The sequence below is a fragment of the Leptodactylus fuscus genome, chromosome 11 (genome assembly GCF_031893055.1).
Source record: "Leptodactylus fuscus isolate aLepFus1 chromosome 11, aLepFus1.hap2, whole genome shotgun sequence".
NCBI classification, from domain to species: Eukaryota; Metazoa; Chordata; class Amphibia; order Anura; family Leptodactylidae; genus Leptodactylus; species Leptodactylus fuscus.
Window position 1 is genome coordinate 77,126,919 of NC_134275.1, and position 20,972 is coordinate 77,147,890.

The 20,972-nt window shown below is 47.6% G+C and overlaps 1 protein-coding gene across 1 annotated transcript; it reads right to left on the reverse strand.

Annotated features, from left to right (window-relative positions):
* Window positions 1–732: 732 nt before the first annotated feature.
* On the reverse strand, window positions 733–16,309 carry LOC142184805 (rano class II histocompatibility antigen, A beta chain-like). The gene is made up of 5 exons (XM_075259892.1): window positions 16,208–16,309; window positions 14,583–14,855; window positions 7,461–7,745; window positions 3,679–3,792; window positions 733–1,285 (listed from the first exon to the last, which is right to left on the reverse strand). The coding sequence occupies exons 1-5, from the start codon at window positions 16,275–16,277 to the stop codon at window positions 1,272–1,274; spliced, it is 756 nt and encodes a 251-aa protein (XP_075115993.1). The 5' UTR covers window positions 16,278–16,309; the 3' UTR covers window positions 733–1,271.
* Window positions 16,310–20,972: the final 4,663 nt, after the last annotated feature.

The window sequence follows — 20,972 nt, forward strand, 5'->3', positions numbered from 1 at the left end:
TAGCCTAAGATGGCTAGGAGGATGGAGTGGAGGGGGACACTATCCCTTTAAATCCAGCACAAAAAGCGGGGTGGGAGCGCTGCTCAAGCGCTCCCAAAGTCCGGCCGAGCGGGGACGACGGTCCGCGCATGCGCGAACCGGATTCCCGCGCATGCGCGGGAAGAAAGGAAGTCCGCGGAGCACCAGCAAATAGTGCCCGCGGCGAAACAAGGAACCGCATCTACAGTTCCCCCCCGGCAGCCGGACGAATGGCGCCGCAGCGCCGAGAACAGATACGCTGCCTCACCATCCCCCCCCATCCGCTGCAGCACAGATGGGGCCGCGCCAGACCGGAGAAGGCAGGAGGCGCCGTCAGGGAGGCAAAGAAAGCCCCAAACCCCCGGTAAGACTCTGATAGCAGCAGCACAAGATGGGGGGAGGGGGGCTAGAAAAGGGAGATTTCCTCCAAAAAGAAAGAGAAAATGTGTGGGAGAGGAGGAGACCTCTCCCTCCACCTGTCCTGGTAACAGGACAGAAAAAAACACAGGGAGGGGGAGGTCTCCTGGACCTTTTATGGGAGGGTAACTAGTTAGTTTATTAAAAGTTCCACCTGTCCTAACAGTACACAGGGGCAGGAATACCCCCATCTTGTGCTGCTGTTTGGGCGTAGGGGGAAAAGGCAATCCAGAAGAAAGCAAGTAAAGAGATGCTGAGACGTGAAATACCATAAAGGAGCCTTTAATTCTGTGTCTGTCTATGCTTGGAAAAAGCACAACCCCATAAATAAAAAAATACACATTATATCAGTACTTGATGGAACAACCCGAATGCTGGTGTGAACCCAGCGTCAGAGTAGGCAATGGTATAAAATAAAGAAATAAATATAATCTCCCGCCATTCCTGAGTAATTCTAGATTGTGTATTTCATAGCACTGCCTATTCTTATCCACCATAGTGAACATCTGGACAACCCCTTTTAGTGTATATAAAATAAAAAACAATAACTGTGCTTGTCCTTGTTCTTTAGAATTATCTACAGAAAAACCTGCAAATAAAATTCTGAGATAATGGAAAAGTGCTGAGACGGATAAAACTTCTGGTCACTGTCCTGCCATTATCTATACATGTGTTTGCAGCGGTGACGCAGATCATTGTCCTTTTATATCAATGTCCCCCACTGATGGCTTTGAAGTTCAGGGGGGTCTTAATCTCTGATAATAAAATGTGACGATCTTAGAAGCCAAGATGCAGAATAGAAGGCGCTCACTTGGTTGGTCACATGGTCTCCTTGTTTAATGTAGGAAATCTGAAAAATAAAGTGAACATGGAGATTAGCAAATAACTGGAGAAAATATTATCTCTTCAACGTGGAAATAACAGTAAGGATTTGGCGCAATGTCACAGAAGGTCACTGGAAGAGGGGCAAGTCATAACAAAATGTGGCCACTCAGATTAGGATTAGAGGTGTTATGGTGGTGATCCGGTCAGACATCCACGTATAGATGAGTTATGATGTCTGGATGAGACTGTAGCCCTGTTACCCCTGTGGATTGGGGGCTTTTAGGATCCCCAGTCATCACACATTGATGGCTATATGAACTAGGCCGCCAATGATTAGTCTGCGTTTTATAGCATGTTCATTTTATCTGCGGAAACTTTGCATTTTCCCATAGACTTATAAGAGGAAAGGCAAAAATAAAAAACGCAGAGGAAAAGCAGTGAGAAATCCGGTGTTATTGGCTTTAGCACAAGGACTGCTGTAGTGGTTCTTACTGTTCGCACACACTGATCTGCAAAAAACATGTTCACACATGAAAAATTCAGCAGGAAAGCATTACAAATGTAAAGGTTTTGCTGCGTTTTCTTTTTGCAGTGTTTTGCTGTATGTGGTCTTAGTTTAAGGCTATGTTCACATGGAGGAATCTTCTGTGGATTTGAGAGGCAGAGATCGTAACTGGACGCTGAAAATAATCGTCCTGCTTGATCTTTCTGCAGATCCCGTGACTTCAGACTCCTGCTAACTAGTCCTATTGATGCCGGCCTATTCAGTAATGGAAAGCCGGTAGGAATCCTGCAGTCAAGAAAAGGTGATGGAAAATGACGCGGAGGACACAAGGGGCACTGGAGCCACAAATCGGTAAATGTATTTCTAGACTACACCCTTGGTAGTGCCCATAAGATTTAGGGATGGGAATACCTCTTTAATTAGAGCCTGAGGATACCTTCACATGGAGTCTACGCTCCGTGTATTCTGTCTACGCTCCGTGTATTCTGTCTACGCTCCGTGTATTCTGTCTACGCTCCGTGTATCCTGTCTACGCTCCGTGTATCCTGTCTACGCTCCATGTATTCTGTCTACGCTCCGTGTATCCTGTCTACGCTCCGTGTATTCTGTCTACGCTCTGTGTATCCTGTCTACGCTCCGTGTATTCTATCTACGCTCCGTGTATCCTGTCTACGCTCCGTGTATTCTGTCTACGCTCCGTGTATCCTGTCTACGCTCCGTGTATCCTGTCTACGCTCCGTGTATTCTGTCTACGCTCCGTGTATTCTGTCTACGCTCCGTGTATTCTGTCTACGCTCCGTGTATTCTGTCTACGCTCCGTGTATTCTGTCTACGCTCCGTGTATTCTGTCTACGCTCCGTGTATTCTGTCTACGCTCCATGTATTCTGTCCACCCTCTGTGTATTCTGTCCATTTTACACATGTAAAATGTAGTTAGCCATTGAGTTCAATGGCTTGTTCGTATAACGCGCGTCTTTTTGCAGAATACACGGAGCATAATCTCCATATGAAGGCACCCTTACGTTATAAATAGTTGAAGGAGTTCAGCTCCTGGGTAGGATGCATCACCCACATAATTATTGTTAAACTTATGCTCACTTTGTGGTCTCTGTAATGAAGTTTCAACTATAAAAACAAAATATCAGTACGATTGCGAGTTCTTAGCAGCAAAATAGGGGTGGGGGATACTTAACATTCATGAGACAAATCATAGACAGAGATGTTACTTATATACAACACAATGGGGGAAATTTATCATAAGGGGTATATTTAAACTCAGTTTTAGGCTGGGTCCACACTACCAATTCTTAGACGTGAAATACAGTTCATGTGTGTGCACCGGATTTACTGACCTGTACATTATGTCGGGAGAAGGACCACAATGAAGATTGCTGTGGTCTGATCTTAGACTCCACCTTCTTACAGGCGAGCCTCCGGCAGAACCAGTGTTGATTGGACGAATGCTGTACACTGGCCAATCAACGCTGGTCAATTCATTCCTATGAGGAAAAAAGTAAGCTCCCTCGTAACAGCAAGCTACCAGCTCTCCCGACTAGCAAGGACAAGCCTGCGGCAAATCAACACTGGTTCTGCAGCAGGCTCGTCCTTGCTAGTCGGGAGAGCTGGCAGCTTGCTGTTACAAGGGAGCTTACTTTTTATCAGCGCAAGCGCTGTGCAGTTAAAGCGCACGGACCCCATAGACTATAATAACTGCACAGCGCTCCTCCTAAACACTCTCCTCCTGCTACTCGTGGACTTGGTGACTCTGCTTTAGTCTAATAGTGGTTTCCCCTGAAACGAGCATAGACTATAATGGGATTCAATATTCGATCGAGTAGTGGAATATTGAGGCTCTACTCGAAACAAATATTGAATCTCGAATATTTCACTGATCGCTCATCTCTATCTGTTACCTTTTCGTCTTCTCATGCAGATCCCAACACCAGCAATGAGAAAAACTGTTCCCAGGACAAATCCAACAATTCCAGTCGCCATCTTATTTTTGGCCGATTCTGATTTCTGTGGGTCTGTGGTAAAAAAAAAAAATGAGCTGGATTACTTTAATATACAAGTAAAGAGTTATAGGAAGGGCCAAGATGGGATCAGAACAATAAAGGTCAGAGAAGAACCGCCTGCCCGTGACTACTTAGTTCTAACGATCCAATCCATTTCATGTTCGCTGACTTTATACATATTTTCCATCTCTGCCTTCTGAGACTCATGACGTGTTAGTATTTATGGGGCCGGGGCTATCAGCGCTTGGAGTCGGCCTCGGCTTGTGGTGCAGTTTATGTTTTCATTAGTTACATTGTCATTATTTGTGTTGAATTTTCTGTTTTTATGGCGTCCGCGCTGTATTAGATCTGACATGGCCGTGTTTATCTGCCGGGTCATTCAGATTTCAGAAATGCCACAGATTATATTGGTTTTAGGTTTTACCGCTATTACTGAATTAAAAGCAATTTTGCAAATAACATTATTATTATTAAACTTATTTTTTTTATACATATACAAATGACTTTAAATCTTTCTTTTTTAATTTTTAATGTTCGCACAAGTGATTAGAACCTTAGATTGCCTTATTACCTGTACAATGCACTGTAATACTTCTCATGGTGAGGGAAACAAGGGATTGAAGGGGGGGGGGGGGGTGTTCTATTCCCTTAACCACCCTGATGCCATGATCGCTATTGATCACAGTACATGAGGGGTTAAGTATTTTCAGATTTCTGCAGCTAGTTCCTGTGCCTGCTACAACTGGCATACTAGTATGGCATAGAGCGTTAAGGGGTTAAAGGGACTCCATCATCAGAGGAATCAGTATTAATCTAATGACAACCTTCTAGGACTTCTTCTACACTTTCCAAAGATGCATTAATTATTCTGCATTGCAGCTCCACTTTCATGAGAATTCTGTTTTTTTTTCTTATACAAATTAGCTGGAAAGACCTTCAGGATCGTCTCCCCGGATAATGGCCACTAAATGTAAGCAGTGTGACTAAGTGGGAGACGTCACTCAAGCAATGGGGGAGGGGCTGGGTGGCAGCTAGGAGCAATTATTTAGAGCAGAGAGTGGAGCCCTGGTGGGAGAAGAATCCGCCCTTTAATGCCAAGGCCCCACGTTGCAGAAAAGCAGCTTTTTTTGTTGCAGATTTTGTTGCGGGTTTTTGAGCCAAAGCCAGGAGTGGATTGGGCGGAAGGAAGAAGTAGAAGAACTTCCTATAGATTTCCCATTCCCTTTGTAGACATTTTTGGCTTTGGCTCAAAAAAGTGCAACAAAATCTACAGCAAAACCCCTGTGTTTCTGTAATGTGCAGCCTCGGCCTCAGGTCCCTTTTCAGCTAATCTGCATTAGAATAAAATCCTGTTTTTCATAAAAATGCAGAAGAAATGTATCTTTGGAAAGTGTAGAAGCAGAAATGACGGCTGTGTGTATGGGCCCGTAGTAAGGAGGGGTCTGTAATTTTATCCGCAATTGCAGATAAAAACGGCGGTTGTGTGCAGGGAGCCAGTGTTTGCACTTTGTTTTAGACATTATAAAGCAAATCTGCTCTCATCTACAAGGCTATACATGACCTCTAGGAGACGATAGATTTTTTAAGATTGCAGTTTTTCACTATAATTCAAGGACTTTATTCTTAGTCAATCTGCATTTGCAGCTGCATTTTTTTGTGTTTTTAGGACTTTCAAGACTTCAGCAAAAACATTAGATCAGCTGATTGGCAGTGGCGGATCCAGGGTTTGCGGGGCCCTGGGCAATTGACTTTGGCGGGGCCCTACGCGCAGCGCGCCGCAGCAAATTAGGCCCCGCCCACTTTTATGTTGACTCCGCCCATTCTCATTAATTTTTCATGTGATTCCACACAGTATAATCCTCCTACAGTCACCCGTAAATTATATGTCCCCCCTCCATCTCTCCCCATTTTCATATACACCCTTCATCTACCCCTAATTTCATGTCCCCCCCTCTATCTCTGTCCCCAGTTTCATGCCATTCTCCCCCTTTATCTGCCCACAGTTTCATGTCCCCCCCCGTCTCTGCCCCAGTGTCATGCCATACCCCCCTTCATCTGCCCCAGTGTCATGCCGTTCTCCCCCCCTTCATCTGCCCCAGTGTCATGCCATCCCCCCCTTCATCTGCCTCAGTGTCATGCCGTTCTCTCCCCCTTCATTTGCCCCAGTGTCATGCCATCCCCCCCTTCATCTGCCCCAGTGTCATGCCGTTCTCGCCCCTTCATCTGCCCCAGTGTCATGCTGTTCTCCCCTCTCCATCTGCCTCAGTGTCATGCCGTTCCCCCCCTTCATTTGCCACAGTGTCATGCTGTTCTCTCCCCCTTCATCTGCCCCAGTGTCATGCTGTTCTCTCCCCCTTCATCTGCCCCAGTGTCATGCCGTTCTCCCCCCCTTCATCTGCCCCAGTGTCATGCCGTTCTCCCCCTCCATCTGCCCCAGTGTCATGCCGTTCTCCCCCTCCATCTGCCCCAGTGTCATGCCGTTCTCCCCCCCTCCATCTGCCCCAGTGTCATGCCGTTCTCACCCCTCCATCTGCCCCAGTGTCATGCCGTTCTCCCCTCCTCCATCTGCCCCAGTGTCATGCTGTTCTCCCCTTCCATCTGCCCCAGTGTCATGCTGTTCTCTCCCCCTCCATCTGCCCCAGTGTCATGCCGTTCTCCCCTTCCATCTGCCCCAGTGTCATGCTGTTCTTCCCCCTTCATCTGCCCCAGTGTCATGCTGTTCTCCCCCCCTCCATCTGCCCCAGTGTCATGCCGTTCTCCCCCCCTCCATCTGCCCCAGTGTCATGCTGTTCTCCCCCCCCTCCATCTGCCCCAGTGTCATGCTGTTCTCCCCCCCTCCATCTGCCCCAGTGTCATGCTGTTCTCCCCCCCTCCATCTGCCCCAGTGTCATTCTGTTCCCCCCTCCCCTTCATTTGCCCCCCAGTTACTTTGGGCCCCCTCCATCTTTGTCCCCAGTTTCATGCCGTTCTCTCCCCACCCCCTTCATCTTCCCCAGTGTCATGCCGTTCCTCCCCTTCATTTGCCCCCCAGTTTCATGGGCCCCCTTCATTATGTTCCACCTTAATATTTAATACAAACAAACACTTACACTCACCTTCTATCACTCACCTTCCATCGTTCCCCCGACGCTCCTCTCTCCAGTCACATACGCGATGCAGGAGCTGTGACCTCAGCTCCTGCTTAGCTCCGGCCCGGCTTGCGTGTGTAAGCGTGATGTGGTGACGTCATCGCGCCTACACACGCAAGCCGGGCCAGAGCTTTAAAGCAGGAGCTGAGGTCACAGCTCCTGCTTTAATGGCGTATGCATTCAGCTCATCGGCGGACGGACGCCGATGAGCTGAAATTGTGACAGGCAAGTGCCGGGGGGCCCCAGAGGCTCTGTGGGCCCCGGCACTTGCCTGACCGGGACCATTTTGTTAGGGCCGGGCCGCAGGGCCCCGCTAAGCGCGGGGCCCCAGGCGGTTGCACGGCTCGCCCGGCCCTGGATCTGCCCCTGCTGATTGGTGGCGGTTCTGGATTTCAGACTCCCACTGATCAGAACCTGACGGCCTAAGCTGATGTGGATCAGAATACATTACACTTGGGTCTCGAACAACCCTTTATACCTTATTTCTAATTGGTTGGTTTTTCAAGACCTTAGGATAACATTCTCCTAGATTAGTGATACGAAATCTCTTACGCCAGTCTACTCGCTGCGGGGTCTTCAGGCTGCTGTGATGGACCTCACAGGTAAAAGTGTCTCCTTTCTCCATCTCTGTCTCCAGCATCACCAGGATCTGGTAAGTCCAATCTCCATTATGGAAAAGCTCAGAAGACTGGATCTGCTCGGTCTCCTCCCGGCCATTCCGGTACCATTTCACCTCGATCTCAGACGGGTAGAAGCCATATACATTACAGACCAGCATGTGCTGCACGGATCTGGGGTCATCGTGAGGCATTAGGGACACATAAACCTCAGGGGTAACTGAAACAGAAAGACAGATATAAGCAGAGCAGAGCTAAATACAGAGATAGAACAAGCTGCTAGAATTACAATGAGCCAAAACTGGAGGGAAGCGAAGAAGAAATGAAAACAAAACGGAGTTGCATAGCTTGTAGTATCAGTATATTGTTAGAAGAATTCTCCAGGCAAAGCTGAGTCAGCGTGTTATACCTGGTGCAGGGCCTGAGGCTGAGGACACTGAGATTCTCCTTTTGATACTCTTTGACTCCCTGTGTCGTGCTCCACTCCATGCAGCTGGAAAGTCTGGGTCTCCCGAGATCAGAGTCATCAGTCCATCATTTCTAAACAAACATCTAAGGCTGTGTTGACACCGAGGAACTTGCAGCAGATTTTTCCCCTGGATCGGGCAGATTCCTCCTGGAACCCGCCTCCAATTGTTTTCAATTGTTTCAATTGACTCATTTTTGAATAAATTCTGAAGACATTTCAGACTTTCTTTCGGCATTTGTCAGACTCCTCAGCTTACTCATACTTTAAATATACGTTGCAAAAAGTGACTTATAAGATCGCAGAAGTAATAAAATGACACAGTGCAGACATACAGAGTTGTGAGTTCAGCTCTAGTGTACGCTCCTGAAGTGCAGGCAAAAAATGCTCGTAGAGACTTGGACCAAACATGTTCAGATAAATGTAGACAAAACAAGCTGATGAAACATTAATGATAGGCAAAAACACAATTCCCTGTCGTCCCTACCAGCGGCACAATGTGGGGTATTTCGTGCCCCTGTGTGCTGGTAGGACAGGCGGAGTTTTAATTAGCCATGTATTAATTTCACATGGCTCGTTCCCTTTAAGAGGGCACAGATACCTCCCCCCTGTGTGTTTTTTTCTGTCCTGTGTAAAGGATCGGACAGGTGGAGAGGACTCTGTGTCCTCCTAAAGAGAAAGAAGGAAGAAGTTGCAGGTTGCAGGTTCTCACCTGTTCAAATCATCTTCAGTGAAGCACTCTGGCCTGCTGGACTTCTGTGTCAGTCCTGCAGGAAGAAGAGGGGTAAGTTTAAAGGCTCCTTTATCTCTTCATATATCCCTGCCTCCCTCCCACAATGTTTGCCTCATGTATCCCCGGCAGTCCCATCTTGTTTGGGCTTTGTGGAGCCGCGCACTGCTGGCGTGTACGCGCGGCTCCAGGAAGGGGAACTTCCGTTTTTGCAGAACCTTCTCTGTCTAGGAGGTTCCTGGCCGGACGCTCATAGAGGTGACACCGGCACTTCCGGTTTCGGCATCCGCTGCTCCGGGGCCACGCAGACAGCGGTGCAGTGTGGCTATAGAGGCAAGGTATGTGCCAAGGGTCTGTTGGCTAGGGAGGGAGCAACTCATAAGGCCTGAGAGTGCTCTCAGGAGGGCAAGGAACAGAGCTCACATATTTTTTTGTTAAGCCACGCCCCTTTCTGGATACAGGGCTGTAAACAGGGGCATGGCTGCTTCCCTCATTGCCTGCTAGTTTAATCCACTAGCTGGTTCCGTGTTGTGGCTCGTGTTACTGCTTCAACTACACTTGTTCTAGTGCAAACTCGACTGAAGTTTGGTAAGTTGTCTGACTGAAGCTGGGTGAGTCTCCTTATATGGTTCCTTGAATGTACTCCTTTATGTTCCGTATCCTATGCTTAGGTATCACTGAAAGCTAGTTTCTTTGTCATGTCTTCGTCTTCCACCCCTCCGGGGATCAAGTGAGACGGATGAAGTCTTCAAAAGGAGACATCTGGCTTGTATTGAATGTGACGTTCTACTACCTGATAGTAGGTGCGGTCTTTTTCGTCTGCTAATTCTCCCAATGGTGGGAGTATCCTGAATGTAATTTTTTGCCTCTAGGCTATGACTGGTCATGCTGCCAGCAATGCAGGGGACCTCTGCGGGAGGAACCCGTTACCAGTGATATGGTAGCATAGGTCAAGGAGTACATGGTGAGTACGTTAGCCGCTAAAAGGGGTAGGGTCCCCACTGGCTTCTAAGTATCCTTGTTTTTGCAGGATGATTCCTTAAAGGATATCCGTACATCACTGGCTCAGCTCACCAAGAAACAGTGCATGAGAGGCGTTCTGTTTCGCTGCCCTCCCTGGAGTGCCTCCAGGTGGAGGATGAGTCCATATCATCGGACGACCAGTCCTCCTGTTCCAGCAGACCCATTTTTTCATCGTGAGAAGACTAACAAGCTGCTGAAGGCCATCTGGTCGTGGGACCAGATTGGCGAGGGGGAAGCCTCTGCGTCCACCTCTGAAAAGCGGAGGGTTTTTCAAGTGGACGCCTCCATGGCCAGTTTAATGGAACAAGAGTGGAAGCAGCCGGAGGAAGCTTATGTCACCACCAGGGCTTTCAAAGCAGTATATCCAATTGATTCCTCCCAGCTGGATCGCTGGGGTCCTCCGCCCAAGGTGGATTTGGCCATCTCAAAGCTCTCCCGTCGCACTGTCGTGCCTATCGATGATGGGTCAAACCTCCAAGATTTGCTCGATAGGAGAGTGGATTCAACACTCAAGAAGGCGTATTCGTCTGCTTCAGCCCAGATGGCAGTGGGCATCGCCTCCACAGAAGTAGCTGATAAGCTTCAAGCCCGGTTGGACCGTCTGGAGCGGGACATCGACTCCGGGGCCAACAGGGATGTCATCCTGGCGTCCATGGGGGAATTCCGTCTCGCTACGGATTTCCTGAGAGAGTGAGCAAGACAGAAGGTGAAACTGGCTTCCAAGACCATGGCTCTGAATACCGCTGCCAGGAGGCCCTTGTGGCTCAATCCTTGGCGGGCTGATGTCACCTCCAAATTTTCTTTATGCTCCCTCCCCTTTCAACCAGGGAAGATTTTCGGCCAGGGGCTGGACGACCTGATGGAGGGGCTGGCTGAAGGTAAAGGCAGGTCGCTACCACAAGCGACCAGAAGAAGAAGGCTTTCCCCTTCTAGGGGTCGAGAGTCTACATCCCAATACAGGCCTCAGCAAGGTAACCAGAGACGCTCCAGATACCGCCCAAAGGGGCGGGGCAAGGGGTCCCCAAGGAAGACCCTAAGAAGAAGGGGTTTTGAGGAGGCTTCGCTCTCTGTGTCCAGCTCTCCCGTAGGAGGGCGCCTTTCCAAATTTTTCCGTGGCGTGGCATCTTCACATTTTGGATCCATGGGTCCTTCAGTTCGTTCAGCGGGGGTACGCAATAGAGTTCTCACACCCTCCTGTGGACCGGTTCATCACTACGCGGGTTTTACCAGCTCTACAACAGGTCTGCCTGGAGGCTTCCGTGGCAGAATATTTTGCAAAGGGGGACCTGGAAAGGGTCCCTCCCTCAGAAGTGGGATAAGGAGTTTATTCACCCGTATTCCTGGTTCCAAAGTCCACAGGAGGGTGGCGGATGATTATAGATCTTCGGTTCCTCAACCTTTTCATAAAGGGAAAGCCATTCAGGATGAAGTCCATAGACTCAGTAACCAACTTTCTATTGCGCGACGAGGTCATGGTCACCCTGGACCTGAAGGATGCCTACTTACATATCCCCACCTTCCCGCCACACAAGAAGTATCTACGCATAGCCATTCTTATGGCTGGTCACAGAGAGCACCTACAGTTCACTGCTCTGCCATTCGGCATATCGTCAGCCCCGTACATATTCACCAAGATGGTCGCACCAGTTACCGCCACCCTCAGACTGCAAGGCCTCTTCGTGGTTCCCTACCTCGACGACTGGCTTATAAAAGCTCAGTCTACTTCAATTCTCCATCATCACCTCCAGATAGCCATCTCCTTCCTCCAGGAGTTGGGTTGGCTGATCAATTGGGAGAAGTCAGAAATAGTGCCATCCACCCGGAAGAAATTCCTAGGGTTTATTCTGGATTCCCAGAGCATGCAGATTTTCCTATCCCGTCCAAGGCGAGCGAAAATAGAAGCTTCAGTGCAGGGCCTTTTTCCGGACCCGGCGGGTCACCATCCGCACCGCCATGCGGGTCCTAGGCCTAATGTCGTCTTCAGTCAAGGCGGTCCCTTGGGCTTCATGGCATTTGCGTCCCCTTCAGATGGAGGTGTTGAGAGCCTGGAACAGATCTCCACGGGGACTGCACAGGAAGATCTGCCTTTCTCCCGGTACCCGTCTTTCCCTCAGATGGTGGAGACACCTGAAAGACGGAAGGTCCTCGGTCCAACCTCGTTGGACCCTGTTGACAACAGATGCGTCCCATACGGGATGGGGAGCCCACCTAGACGGCGGGACCGTCCAGGGTCTGTGGAGGAATCCAAAGGTAGGAACCTCCAACCTGAAGGAGCTAAAAGCAGTCTATCTGGTGCTGAAGTACTTTGCCCCTTTTCTCGAAGGGAAGGCAGTCAAGGTCCGGTCAGACAACATGACGACGGTAGTATACTTGAACAAGCAAGGCGGCACCAGGGTTCCAGCCCTACTGAGAGAGGCGAACTTGATTTTCACGTGGGCAGGGAAGAATCTGTCCCACATATCCGCTGTTCACATCAAGGGCTCCCTGAACATAGTAGCGGATCAGTTGAGTCGGGGTATCCCTGTATCAGGAGAATGGTCTCTCAATCAAGACAGATTCCAACAGATTGTCCAAGCATGGGGCCTTCCAGACGTCGACCTCATGGCAACCTGACTCAACGCCAAGGTGGAAACCTTCTGTTCTCTGTACCAGGAGGACAATGCCTTGGCAGTGGATGCCCTGTCCATCCCATGGAGGTTCAGGCTGATATACATTTTCCCTCCAGTTTCCATCATACCCAAGGTATTGATGAAAATCAGACAGGACCAAGTCTCGGGAGTTGCCATAATCCCGTTCTGGCCGAAAAGGACTTGGTTTGCCCAGCTCATGTGGATGAGTCAAGGCAGGTATTGGAGGCTTCCCCCCTCCCAGATCTGGTGACACAAGGAGAGCTGAGACACCACGATCTGAGGAGATTCAATCTGACAGCCTGGAGGTTGACCAGTCCCTATTAAGGAATAGAGGACTGTCTGAAGGCGTCCTAAGGACTTTAGCCAGCGCCAGGGCCAACTCTACCAATAAGAATTACCGTAGGGTCGGTAATATTTTCCAGGCCTGGTGCACGGATCACAAAGTGGACTCCTCCGATCCCCCTGTGAGGGCGATCCTGGATTTCCTTCAGGACGGCCTAGACAGAGGGCTTGCAGCTTCTACCCTGAAGGTACATGTGGCCGCTCTGTCCGCCTATCTGGGGAGGCGGTTGTCTCAAGATCCTTTAGTGAGCACCTTTATCAAAGGGGCAACTAGGCTGAGACCAGCAGTATCTGCTCCTGTCCATCAATGGGACCTCAACATGGTCCTAAAGGCACTTTGTGTTGCTCCATTCGAACCCCTGGAGGAGGTGGATCTAAAGTGGCTGACCTATAAGGTATCTTTTCTCCTCGCTGTCACCTCGGCAAAAAGAGTAGGGGAGCTTCAAGCACTCTCATCGGAAGCTCCTTACATTGCCTTCTTTGAAGACCGTGTTCAGTTAAGATTTCTGCCAGGGTTCAGGCCTAAGGTTTCTTCTAGGGCAAATGTGTGTCAGCTCATTTGCCTGCCAACCTTTTCCAGTACCCACTTCCCCTGAGGAGGAGAGGTGGCATACTCTGGATTTAGTCCAGAACCTGCAGATTTATCTTCAGCGCATGCGCGCTTTCAGGAGATCTGAAAACTTATTAATAAATTATGTAGTTTGCCATAAAGGCCGCAAGGCTTCTAAAGCAACCATCTCCCGCTGGGTGAAGGAAGCAATCAAGTTGGCGTTTGTGAAACAGAACTTACCTCCGCCCACTGTCCTAAGGGCCCACTGGACACGGGCAGTGTCGACCTCTTGGGCGGAAATCAAGGCTCTCGCCTTGGATTAGATTTGTGCAGCAGCATCCTGGTCTTCAGAATCGACTTTTGTGAAGCACTACCGACTTGATCGGTATAGCTCAGAAGCTACTGCCTTCGGGCGCACTGTATTACATTCTGCTTGTGTTTAATGTCCCACCCTTATGGGGATTACTTGCTATTTCCCCACATTGTGCCGCTGGTAGGGACGACAGGGAACGAAGGATTATGTAGATAATCTTGTTTCCCTTAGTCCTAACAGCGGCACAAGGATTCCCCCCCTATTGTTGTTTATTTGAAATGTATGTATTATTACTTGTTATTTACACACAGGGGGGAGGTATCTGTGCCCTCTTAAAGGGAACGAGCCATGTGAAATTAATACATGGCTAATTAAAACTCCGCCTGTCCTACCAGCACACAGGGGCACGAAATACCCCACATTGTGCCGCTGTTAGGACTAAGGGAAACAAGATTATCTACATAATCCTTCGTTATACTGAACACATCGGGAGAGAAGCAATGTGATTGTCTGCACTCTGTCATGTTAGGTGTATCGCTTACTATTACTTTTATGTAAGAGCGCAGATTGACCCCTTCGGTACTTATAGGTATAAACTGTAACTTCTAGGCCCCTGAAAAAATTTCATTTTTGTGTCCTAAAATATAAAGTCGCTCAGAACTCATTTGTTTCAATTTTAGGAGTTATAAGAAAAATAAATTGCAAAAGGGTCAAAATGACCCCTGCGGTAGTTCTAGTGATATATTGGTATATCAAAGACTCCTTTGTTCAAGCATGTCTTCACGGAAAAACACAAAAATATAAACAAAACACAGAAATACAGCGATGCCAATGGAAAAATAAAAAAAAGGTTGTGGCTCTTGGAAGGTGAAGTTGAGAAGAATAGGCTCAGCCATTATGGGATTACTCTTCAAAACATATAAAACATTATGGGGTTAATATAAGTTCTCTGTAGCAAGCTCAGCATGGAGTACAGTGTATACAGTATATACAGGAGTCTCACCTCTCCTTCCTATACCTCTCACGAGCTCACCCACTCTATAGTTGCGTATACACAGCGTCTTCGCCTCTCTTTTCCTCTGTTCTATGAGATCCTTCTGGCTGTTGAAGTAATCGGCATCACGTCTCCCAGACTCCGTCTTCGCAATGTATTTTCCTTCTTTACTGTCAAAGTAAACCTGCTCCTCCTGGTTGTAGAAGTGTCTGTCCAGATAGCGCACCTCCTGGGTCCCGTTCACATAGTGACATTCAGCTTTCATTTCAACCACATAATCCACTGTAAGGAAGAGCAGAGAGTTACACAGAGCACGCCTTGTAGGGATCTTATCTTTCAAACCCTTTGGTTTCTAACACGTCAGAATAGCCTTAAGAAAGCCTCTTCTTCTCCTACCTTTTGTTGTCTTCTCCGCGCCGCCGTTCGCTTGAATTTCCGTTTTTTCTTGGTATGTAAATGAGTTCTCTCGCAGCACTGGGGGCGTTCCCAATGCTGCCAGAGAACTCTCCAGCGCCGCTTCCATCTTCTACGGCAACTAGGTCTTCCCGCGTCTTCTTCCGGCGGTGTCTTCTAACTTCTAGGCCTCGGGCCTAGGGCAAGCCGACTGTGCATGCTCACAGCCACAAGAAAAATGGCCACTTACACAGTATTGGAAGCAGCCATTTTCTCGTGGCCGGCGAGCATGCACAGTCAGCTTGCCTTAGGCCTGAGGCCTAGAAGTTAGAAGGCAACGCCAGAAGAAGATGCGGTGAAGACATCGTTCCAGAAGAAGATGGAGGCGGCGCTGGAGAGTTCTCTGGCAGCATTGGGGACGCCCACCCATTTAGGCCATTTAGCTCCGCCCCAATTAGTGTGAAGCTCCGCCCACTGCATAGCATGATCCTATGGGGCGGCTGAAGGGCCTGTGATGTCATCAAAGGTCCTCAAAAACACTATATGCGCAATATTGGACTATGAAGTACAGGCAGGAGCAACTCCATTCTGTGTTACATACAGAGACTGCCTGTCTCTGCCATAATGAACACAATTGTATTAGCTAGCCTGATAACTGGGAGAACAGAAGACGAGTTCAGAAATGAAAGCAGCTCCTCTCCTCTATCTGAGTGCAGGATCTAGGTCACGTGGTGCAGACACAGGAATAGCTAGAAACACAGGCTTGCTCCCGTGCACTTGGCCCCTCCTCCCTCCCCTCTGAGAGCAGGCATCCCCTCCTCCCTCCAGGCTCGCTCCCATGCACTTAGCCCCTCCTCCCTCCCCCCTCAGAGCAGCAGATACATCACTTGACTTATGACCAGATAAGTCAGGGCTGTGTCAACAAAGAAATGAATGAAGTAATATAGTGGCCAAACAAAGCAGTTTTGCTGAAGCAGTGTATTTAGGAAAAGTCTTACATCCACATTAACAAGCAGTATAGATAGGATCCTTGTGATGGGACAACCCCTTGAATTCTAACATGTCACACTTTGTGTATGTAGCTATACTGAATTTCCCATGGTGAAACTATTGAAGGATTATTTTATCTTATCACTAGCCATTGACCCCCCACTGACGTAATATTCTGCATCTATGGCTGGAAATATTTGCACTTTTTGCTTTAAGAGAAAGCTCTTTAAACAGAAAGAAATCCGACTCACCTGACAACGTACAGCCGGCGAGTCTAAGGAATATGAACAGCATAAAGCTGATAGAATATAACTTCTCCATTCTTTGCGGTTCTCGGCTTCTCACGCCATGTAAGATTGTGGCTGCAGTAAATAATCACATAATGATACAATCTGAGTCTTTTTCTGTGAAAATGGATTTTTTTCTCTTGTTTAAGAAAAGACCAATATGAATAAAAGACCGTGCGGGTCACTTGTTACTGGGGAGAGTCTCATCTCACATGTGCCGTACTCTATAAGCATCTTGTTACAGGGAATTAAAGGGATAGCGCCCCCTAGTGATAACTTATTAGACTTTTACACATTGGTAGAATAAGATGATGACATATGCACTGGGGGATGTCCCGAGCCTCGTGGACCTTCTTTCTTCTTATTTTGAACCTTTATGCTGTGTGGACATGATTTATCTTTCTTTTGCACTTATTTTATTTACTTTGGATGCTAAGGCCCCACATTGTCTGCCGCAGTATAAAAGCGCTGTGGAAAAAAACATGGCCTCAATACATTACGGTTTTTCCCGAAAATCCACAGAGGTTTCTTTCCTTTCTTTCTGCTTCCATTCCACCTATAGGGAAAGTACTGGCATTCATGGAGGTATAATGGACATGCTGCGATTTCCAGAAAGGTTGTGGTAATTGCACGGTGTCCACTGTGTGTATTTTTCCGCCATGTGTGGATGGGATTCGCTGGAGTCTTTGCAGGGACTGTTTACGCCTCATGCGCCCGGTCACACACAAGGCTTATTGCTTTGCTTTTTTTGGCAGAGAAGGTGGTTTCACTGGGTTAACATTTATGGATCAATTTATAATGTGAAAAAAAGGTGCAACTGCACTTCACATGGCAGCAGTGGTGTATATACAGTACCATGGCAGCAGTGGTGTATATACAGTACCATGGCAGCCGTGGTGTATATACAGTATCATGGCAGCAGTGGTGTATATACAGTACCATGGCAGCAGTGGTGTATATACAGTACCATGGCAGAAGTGGTGTATATACAGTACCATGGCAGCCGTGGTGTATATACAGTACCATGGCAGAAGTGGTGTATATACAGTACCATGGCAGCAGTGGTGTATATACAGTACCATGGCAGCAGTGGTGTATATACAGTACCATGGCAGCAGTGGTGTATATACAGTACCATGGCAGCAGTGGTGTATATACAGTATCATGGCAGCAGTGGTGTATATACAGTACCATGGCAGCAGTGGTGTATATACAGTACCATGGCAGCAGTGGTGTATATACAGTATCATGGCAGCCGTGGTGTATATACAGTACCATGACAGCAGTGGTGTATATACAGTACCATGGCAGCAGTGGTGTATATACAGTACCATGGTAGCAGTGGTGTATATACAGTACCATGGCAGCAGTGATGTATATACAATACCATGGCAGCAGTGATGTATATACAATACCATGGCAGCAGTGGTGTATATACAGTACCATGGCAGCCGTGGTGTATATACAGTATCATGGTAGCAGTGATGTATATACAGTACCATGGCAGCAGTGATGTATATACAGTACCATGGCAGCAGTGGTGTATCTACAGTACCATGGCAGCAGTGATGTATATACAGTACCATGGCAGCAGTGGTGTATATACAGTACCATGGTAGCAGTGGTGTATATACAGTACCATGGCAGCAGTGATGTATATACAGTATCATGGTAGCAGTGATGTATATACAGTACCATGGCAGCAGTGATGTATATACAGCACCATGGTAGCAGTGATGTATATACAGCACCATGGCAGCAGTGGTGTATATACAGTACCATGGCAGCAGTGGTGTATATACAGTACCATGGCAGCAGTGGTGTATATACAGTACCATGGCAGCCGTGGTGTATATACAGTACCATGGTAGCAGTGGTGTATATACAGTATCATGGCAGCAGTGGTGTATATACAGTACCATGGCAGCAGTGGTGTATATACAGTACCATGGCAGCAGTGGTGTATATACAGTACCATGGCAGCAGTGGCGTATATACAGTACCATGGCAGCAGTGGTGTATATACAGTACCATGGCAGCAGTGATGTGTATACAGTACCATGGCAGCAGTGGTGTGTATACAGTACCATGGCAGCAGTGGTGTATATACAGTACCATGGCAGCTGTGGTGTATATACAGTACCATGGCAGCAGTGGCGTATATACAGTACCATGGCAGCAGTGGCGTATATACAGTACCATGGCAGCAGTGGTGTATATACAGTACCATGGCAGCCGTGGTGTATATACAGTACCATGGTAGCAGTGGTGTATATACAGTACCATGGCAGCAGTGGTGTATATACAGTACCATGGCAGCAGTGGTGTATATACAGTACCATGGCAGCAGTGGTGTATATACAGTACCATGGCAGCTGTGGTGTATATACAGTACCATGGCAGCAGTGGTGTATATACAGTACCATGGCAGCAGTGATGTATATACAGTACCATGGCAGCAGTGGTGTATATACAGTACCATGGCAGCAGTGGTGTATATACAGTACCATGGCAGCAGTGGTGTATATACAGTACCATGGCAGCAGTGGTGTATATACAGTACCATGGCAGCAGTGGTGTATATACAGTACCATGGCAGCAGTGGTGTATATACAGTACCATGGCAGCAGTGGTGTATATACAGTACCATGGCAGCTGTGGCGTATATACAGTACCATGGCAGCAGTGGCGTATATACAGTACCATGGCAGCAGTGGCGTATATACAGTATCATGGTAGCAGTGGCGTATATACAGTACCATGGTAGCAGTGGCGTATATACAGTACCATGGCAGCAGTGGCGTATATACAGTACCATGGCAGCAGTGGCGTATATACAGTACCATGGCAGCAGTGGCGTATATACAGTATCATGGTAGCAGTGGCGTATATACAGTACCATGGTAGCAGTGGTGTATATACAGTACCATGGCAGCAGTGGCGTATATACAATACCATGGCAGCAGTGGTGTATATACAGTACCATGGCAGCAGTGGTGTATATACAGTACCATGGCAGCAGTGGTGTATATACAGTACCATGGCAGCAGTGGCGTATATACAGTACCATGGCAGCAGTGGCGTATATACAGTACCATGGCAGCAGTGATGTATATACAGTACCATGGCAGCAGTGGTGTATATACAGTACCATGGCAGCAGTGATGTATATACAGTACCATGGCAGCAGTGGCGTATATACAGTACCATGGCAGCAGTGGCGTATATACAATACCATGGCAGCAGTGGTAGCAGCTGCCACAGGGCCCAACACCTTAGGGGGCCTGAACCCCTTAATAGTTAATATGCCAAAAAAAAAATACTTATTGAGGCCCCGAGCCCTGGGTTCCAGGCGGCATGGGGCCTCAACTTGTATCCTGATGATGTGAGTGTGGAGACATCGTGCAGGAAGAAGATAGCTGTGTGGGGGATTCATGAACGGCGCAGCGCTGAGCTCTTCTGGAGAGTGGAAACTGGTGAGCTGAATGTGGATCACAGTCACCGTGCAGGCAGGGCAGGCATTTATTACACCTTGTGTGCCTTTTTAATAAATTATGCACATAATATAATTGCAAATACCCCCCCCCCCATGCTTTTAAGTGGATGGTGTAGTCCCATGGACTACTCAAGCTATTCATGGTGAAATTTAATAAGGTTGGAATAAGACACCCTTGTGGTTAGATGGGCATCTAGCCCTTTTAGGGTGAAGACTCTGCAGTGCCCGCTCCATGCCAGTCCTTGTTCTCGGGATTTTCCCTTACATCAATTCATTAGTATTAGTTAACTTGTTACCATCTGCGCTTTTTTGTAGTCATTTTACATTTTTTTTGTGACTACCTACCTTTCAAGACTTACAACGTTGCTGTATGTTTCCACGTGGCCACTTGAGAGCTTGTTTTTTGCTGGAAAAGTTGTATTTTCCGTTGGCAGCATCTAATGTTTCATGTACTGTATTGAAAAACTGTAAATGTAATTATTTGTGGGTAAAATGAAAGAATAAAACCAAGCCCATTTCACATTGGATGTTTTTACAGCATTCACGATGTAGGACAAACAACATATTACATTGATACTTTGGGTAAGTACAATTATGGTGATACTAGATTTATACATCGTAGGTTTGTTATGCTTTACTATTTAAAAAATACAAAAAATAAGTTTTAAAAAATGTGTGTTTTTTATATATGTGATGGCTACAGAGTAGTGGGATGAATATTTTTTTCAAAGTGCAAGTGTAACGTCTCTGTCTGTTCGGGTCTCTGCATCACCCTCCGCCTGCACGATGTGGGGCAAGAGGCGTGTTCAGTTATGATTTCTTGCTTTTGGTTCTTATAAACAGGTCATCAGCCCACACAGGTTTGCTGGCTAGTGTGAATCTGTCCTTGCTAAGCATTGTACTTGCTCTATATTAGTATTGTACTTACTGACTTCTGACCTTTAGCTTTTCTTGTGACTACTCTTTTGGATTACAATCTGGTACTGCTTTGTGTCTCTGGCTTTGACCCTTGGCTTTTTGACTCCTCTTCAGTGTGGTGTTGTCTAGTTCACGTTTTGTGTTTAAACCTATCCAGAGAAGGGACCGTCACCCAGTTGGCCCTGTCATTAATACAGTTGTGGTAAGTAGGGAGGGACTGGGGCTTTGGTCTAGTTTAGGACTCACTGTCTGTCTTTCCTTTCTTCCTTGGTTTCAGTAACAGCACTAGGGAGTTGCTCAACTAGCAATTCCCTT